Source organism: Chrysochloris asiatica, unplaced genomic scaffold (genome assembly GCF_000296735.1).
Source record: "Chrysochloris asiatica unplaced genomic scaffold, ChrAsi1.0 scaffold00043, whole genome shotgun sequence".
NCBI lineage: Eukaryota > Metazoa > Chordata > Mammalia > Afrosoricida > Chrysochloridae > Chrysochloris > Chrysochloris asiatica.
The window spans coordinates 3,689,529-3,696,452 of NW_006408561.1; the positions used below are offsets into that span (position 1 = coordinate 3,689,529).

General features: G+C 35.7%; 1 protein-coding gene across 1 annotated transcript in view; it reads right to left on the minus strand.

The window, feature by feature from the left end:
- Positions 1 to 2,405: 2,405 nt before the first annotated feature.
- Positions 2,406 to 6,924, minus strand: part of IFT80 (intraflagellar transport 80 homolog (Chlamydomonas)) — a 175,242-nt gene continuing 170,723 nt past the window's right edge. Inside the window, exon 20 of the mRNA XM_006861852.1 lies at positions 2,406 to 2,516. Coding sequence (XP_006861914.1) covers positions 2,406 to 2,516 — 111 coding nt within the window. The remainder of the gene's footprint in view (positions 2,517 to 6,924) is intronic.

Sequence of the window (6,924 nt, forward strand, 5' to 3'; positions counted from 1 at the left end):
TTTTCAGTTAATCATGGGCATTAGTGATTTGAATTAAGATCAATAAAAACACTTCTAAGAAAACAAAAGCTAACTTTACTTTTCACCAAAAACTGTACATTGGTCTTAATAACAGGTTTTGCCTGCAGTGATGTACTGTGGGGCAAGGCTGGGTAGAAAAGGGAAATGAGGTTAAGGTGGGCAAGAAATGATTAGGAGTGACACACTAAAACTAGAAGGTCTTAGAATGTAGATATCTTAGTGATATGGAGAAAGTATAGTGAGAGAAAGGGAATAAGAGCTAGAAGGATTGGAGTAAATTTTAAAATAGATTTGGGTGATCATTTTGAATATCACCCAAATAGTAAGTTTTAAGTAAGTTACAAATAATATGTTACAAATCATTTAGAATAAAACTATGTTTTTTTCTATTAAAAATTTTTAATACTAAATTACTTTACCATACCAGATTATTAGAGTAGAACAGAATGTTGTTATTATTGCTGTTAAATACCATCGAGTTGGTTCCGACTCATACTGACCTTGTTTAGGGTTTCCAAGGAACAGCTGGTGGGTTTGAACTGCTAACCTTGAGGTTAGCTGTCCAATTCTTATCCTATAGCACCACGCCAGAAAAGAGTGTTAGATAATCTAAATTCTGGAAACATTTGAAAATTTTAATTGCTTCTATTGTTTTGAACTGATCAGTTTATTTTAGAAATACTACATTTAAAAAAAATGGCATAGAACATAGTTAGCATGTCATGTACTGGGTTGCAAATGGCCAAACAATGATGTCCAAACACAATATAGCTGGAGAGTAAAACAAGCAGATTTAAAAATGACTTTGTCAGAAACTATATAATTGTGAAACTCTCATCAATTTTTTGCCCCAAAGTTCATTTACCACTGAGAAGGAGACACTGAAAATACACAAGCTGAGGGCAGAGGGAAAACGGTAACAATGGATCTTTTCAGAAGAGCTGCTGCACTGAATCACCTGCCCTCTTGTTTCTGCAGATTAAAACAAATCCAGACAAGTCCTAGCTGCAGATCGACATGGATTTCTTAGTAAACAATGCAAACTCACTTATTTGTATTATTGCATCTTGCCTTTTTGTTGGCATTTTAAAGAGAATGATGCATACATTATAAATTTAGAGGGTGTTTTTGGTATATGAACTAACAAGAAAATGTTTTGAGATGTTTATATATAAACAGGATTTAGCTCATATTTCAAAGGTATACAAAGAGGCTTCAAAAAGTTCATGAAAACATTCCATTATCTTTCAATTCTATTTTTCCATGAACTTCTGAAGTGCTCTTTTGTGTATCATCTGTATTGACAGATAATTAAAGATAATCTTCAGTTGGTACTCATGGCATTCTTTTTGCTAAAATAAGCAATTAAAAAAATTTTGGGTTTTAAACTTGTTTAATTTTTATTATACTTATGTTCTATGTTACATACCATACCCTTGTGCCAAAACTTTTTTTTTTTTTTTGAAGTGGGGAATTATCACACTCCGGAAATATCATTAATCTGTAACAGGGCCAGGTATCAAGCACTCTGGATAAACAAGCTTCTCTATTTGATATGCTTATGAAATATACAAACATTTATAATACATACAAAGGCATGAAACTATATCACACTCTGCCAAAACATATAAAATTATTAGTGTTAACCTACAGAGAAGTTCCTATAATAGATACTTTTTAAAGTGTGTGACAGAGCATATATAAATATAATATCCAGTCTGATAGGAAAAGTGACATTTTACTATATTATAAATATTAAAGTAATATCTGAATTTATATCACTTGACTTGGTGAAAAACTACAAGCATTTATTTTTTGCATTTGATATAATTGTGAAAACAATGTTGATCACAGTTTTCATGCATTCATAGTGTAATTTCCTCAAAACAGCAAATTATAATACCAGAAATTACTTTAAGTTAAAAGAGCATTTTAAATGTATTTGACAATTGTTATACATTTTCCCAAGTTCATTTTCTTATATCTTTGCTTTAAAATAAACTTTTGGAACACTTTACAATTCAGAGGTTGAACAGAAATTAATCATAAAATATACTTTTTCAAGAGTCCAGTGTTCCATTATCAGCATTAATAGTTCATCATACTGAAGATTTATGGATAAAATAATGGACAAAAACTGGGGCGTATCATAGCAATATAGAACTATTTTGCTAATTATTGAGCTAGAAAAATATAAAAAGGTAGAACTGTATCAATCATTTTATGCTTAATCTTTCTGAATGTACTTTTAGTATTAAATATACATCAAGAATTTATACTGATTTAAAGACTTTTCCTTTTTCTTTAGCAACCAAGACATGCATATCCTTGGTTAATCAGCACTAATTCCAAAAGATAAAGCTTCTTAATGGCATGTATGGCATTTAATGCTTTATACCTATCCCCTTGCTGGACTGGTTGGCTGACGAACGCTCTCGTTCTTTAGTCATTTCCATCTCAATTTTAGCTTTGATTTTCTCCCAATCTATTTGGAGCTGTAATCGAAGAAAAGAAGAAACCTGTTATGTGACATTTTGCTTAGTCTAAACTAACCAAGAATAAACAAAAATGTATGACTTTCAAAACATTAGCAAAAAAAAAAAAAGCCTCAAAGAAATGTAGCTCTATAAAGAAAGATGAAAAGTAGCTCTAAGAATAGGATCAAACAGAATCATGATCTCAATAAGAAGTCAACACTCTCAATGTGATTCAAAAGAGCATACATAGCTCTAGTTTGGTGGTAATGTGTCATGGAATTGGTTCTGACTCATAGTGACCAAGTACAGGGTTTCCGAGGCTGTAAATCTTTACAGGAGCAGAACGCCTCATCTTTTTTCTCACAGAACAGCTAGTGGTTTCAAACTGCTGACCTTGTGGTTCGCAGCCTGATTCATAGCCACTATGCTACCAGATCTAGTTTAGCTGTTTATAAAAGGCACAACTAAACAGTCCCTGGAGACTTAAGGAGTCCTGGTGGCATTGCAGTTAAGCACTTGACTGCTAACCATAAGGTTAGTGGATGGAACCCAGTAGCATCTCTAACTACGGTTGGTGTCACCCAGTGTGGTAATTAATGGTATAACCCCCACTCCCATACCAGACCATACAGAATCCTTAGTAATGTTTAATATAAATATTAACATTGTGCTATAGTTACCAATTGCTGAAATGTAATATTTCTTAGATTATATGAATACTGTATAATAATACATGAGTTTTATACATTCTACATTGGATTACATTAGTCACAACAATATTAGTAACTGAATAAAAGCATTTTTAGGTTTTTCTCCTCCATTTCCTTTAATTACTAGTTTATTCTCTATTCTATTTACCACAATATTGTAGCTAAAACACTAGAAAATTTTACAAGATCGGCAACTATAAAAACACTGGTATCAATGAAAATGACTGTGCATATTTGCAGTCACAACGACATGATTCAAAGCATCACTGTAATTGGATAATAATGACAGCTCTGACCAGAGTGCATTAAAAGGTTTATAAAGTAAATTAGCAGAGAGATTCAACCTTATAGATATTTTGATACATGTATGCTAGGCTTATGAGAAATGTTTTTGTTGTAATTATAGGAATTTTAAAAATAAAAAAATAACGTATTTTCCCCCCAAATACTGCACAAAATTTTAGAGACTGTCATTTTGGTGTCTTCATATTCTGACAGTGTCACCTGGTACAGACCACAGATCCCACCCCTTTAATGTTTCCATTGTTGGAACTCACCAGCTACACCACAGGAGAAAGATGTGGCAATATGCTTCCTTAAAGACTACAGCTTCGGATACCCTGGGATTGTTCTACTTTGTCCTGTAGGGTTGCTATGGGTCTGAATCAACTCAGCGGCAATGGGTTTGGATTGGTTCTGTAGACATAAGATTCTACACAGGTACTCAGGGACAAGTGGAGAAAGATGGACTGCTCTCCTCCAAACAAGAGTAAAAATAGACTAGACTTTGTCCACCAACTCATGTTTCAGTTAGGCCGGCCATTCACATTTTAAATATTGAGGTTTCAGCACCTAACAACAACAATGGAAACCTTGGAGTCCTGGTGTGGTGCGGTGGGTTAATGCGCCAGATTGCAAAGCCATTTGAATTGCAAGGTCAGCAGCTCAAGCTCACCAGATGCTCCTCAGAAACCCTATACAGGGTCACTATGGGTCAGAACTGACTCATGGTGACCTTACGCACAGCAGAACAATATACGGTCCGATCCTGGGCCAACCTCATTGTTGTTGCCACGCTTGAGCCCATTGATGCTGCCACTTTGCCAATCCATTTCACTGGAGGTCTTCCTCTTTTTCTCTGACCCTCCACCCTACCAAACATGATATCCTTCTCCAGTGACTGGTCCCTCCTGACAATATGCCCTAAGTATGAGAGACGAAGTTTGACCATCCTGACCTCCAAGGAGCACTCTGGCTGCACTTCTTCCAACATAGATCTGTTGGTTCTTTTGGCAGTCCATGGCATTTTCAATATTCTCCAACACCATAACGCAAAAGCATCAATTCTTCTACGGTCTTCCTTATTCATTGTCCAGCTTTCGCATGCATATGAGTTTATTGAAAATACATGGCTTGGGTCAGGCATACCTTAGTCCTCAAGCTGACATCTTTGCTCTTCAACACTTTAAAAAGGTCTTGTGCAACAGATTTGCCTAATGCAATATGTTGTCTGATTTCTTGACTGTTGCTTCCATGAGTGTTGATAGTTGATCCAAGAAGAATGAAGTCCTTGACAACTTCAATCTTTTCTCCATTGACAAGAATGTTGTTTACTGGTCCAGTGGTGAGGATTTTTGTTTTCTTTACACTGAGATGCAATCAGTACTGAAGGCTGTGCTCTTTGATCTTCATCAGTAAATATTTTAAGTCCTCTTCACTTTCAGCAAGCAAGGTTGTATCATCTGCATATTGCACGTTGTTAATGAGTTTCCATTAGAAGGCCAATTATGGGGAAAAGAGGTGGAACATTTGCTTCCCCTGAGTACATTCTGCAAAAGTGGCTCCCCTTTGCAACAACTCTTAAGACAATATGAAAGCATGGTGGTTGTGAAGACAATGATGAAACGATGAATAGAAGGGGAGAAGACAGGTATTCATTCCCTTTCTCCTATTCCAGCTCTGTCTCTTCCCCAACCTCATCAGGCTTGATGTTAAGAATAGACTGTCCCTGAGTTCTATGGACAATTCTTTAGGAAAAAGCATTCTACTACTAAAAAAAAAAAATAATAATAGAAATGACTGATTTTTAAATGTGTGTCCTCTCTGAAGCATGAAAGACATGGAAAAAAATTGAGTTCTAGATTAAACTAACTCTGATCTACTAGGACATAAAACTGGACTCCTGAGACTAAACCAAAAATGAATAGGTTTTTACTTCCATATAGGTAAGTTAAGTAGTTTAAAACTAGACTGAAGTACTACTTGCTACTTGAACAGACTTATCTCAAATAATTTAAGACTTAATTTGTCCCTAACAGGACTTCATGCCTCTTTTATTTTGTGCTTGAAGTTGATGGAATGAAGATATGATTCATTTTACTTCCAATATCCTAAATCTAAATTTCAGTATTTTATTGTTGGGAGTCCTGGTGTGATGCTACAGGATAAACACTGAACTGCTAACTGAAAGGTTGGTGGTTCAGACCCACCAGTCGCTCCTGAGAAACCATACAGAGGGTCTCTATGAGCCAGAACTGACTCTGTGGCATCTAATAACAACAATTTGCTATGGATATTTTTTATCAACCCCCCCCTTTCAGCAATAAAAAGTATTCTACATATTTCTCTATTACATATAAAATGGATGAATTTGATATATTCCTATTACTTGTAGAAGATGATATCTGTGCTAAAATCCAAGTGACAGTTCACTGAAAGGATAAACTGTTTGAAAGACTTGTTTCTCAATCAAACTACAGTTTGATACTTTTTAAATGGCAAGACACTCAGTTCCATGTCTAACAAAACATTTGCAAAGAGGAAGAGGAAGACAGAACTTGACGAATGCTTTGGTATACTTCCAGTCCTAAATTGACTTACATACTTTTTTCAAATCAATCACCTTATATATCTAAATAGACATAGTTATATCGATAGTACACTGAACAACTGTTCTCTGTTGCCCTAGAAGTCCATCAAGTAAATTGATGACATCTATATGAGTTACCTGTTATAATACAAATGAGAGTGTCAGTTGGTACCTAGCCAACTGAAAATATATGTTTAATTTTCACCTTGGAGTTTATCCAGTTTTAGAGCAGCGTTCTATTGGATAATTTCGTCCTTAGAGTACTTTTAATAGTGGTTTTTAGAAAAGAGGATTTTTTCAGGGCAGCTGTCAAACCCTTCTATATTAAATTTACCCTTTTCTATCATAAACCACCAACAATCAAATGCCATTGAGTCAATTCTGACTCACAGCGACCCAGTATAGAATTTCTGAGGCAGTAAATCTTTTCCAGGAGCGCATGCCTCTTCTTTCTACCATGGAGTGGCTAGTGGATTTGAACTGATGACCTTGCAGTTAATCATCCTATGGTTATCCTACAGTGATACTGTTGTTGTTTAGTGCCATCGAGTCAGTTCTGACCCACAGTAACCCTGTATAGGATTTCCAAGGAGCAGCTGGTGAGCTTGGACCGCTGACCTTGCAGTTCATATCGACTTTGCAACCCAGCGCATTAACCCACAGCGCCACACCATGACTCCACAGTGACACTAGGAATCATTTTTTTATTATGTTGTTGTTAAGTGCTGTCGAGTCTGTTCCGACCTATGTTGTTGTTATGTGCCATCGAGTCGGTTCCGACCCATAGCGACCCTGTATAGGGTTTCCGAGGGTGTAAATCTTTACGGGAGTAGAAAGCCTCATCTTT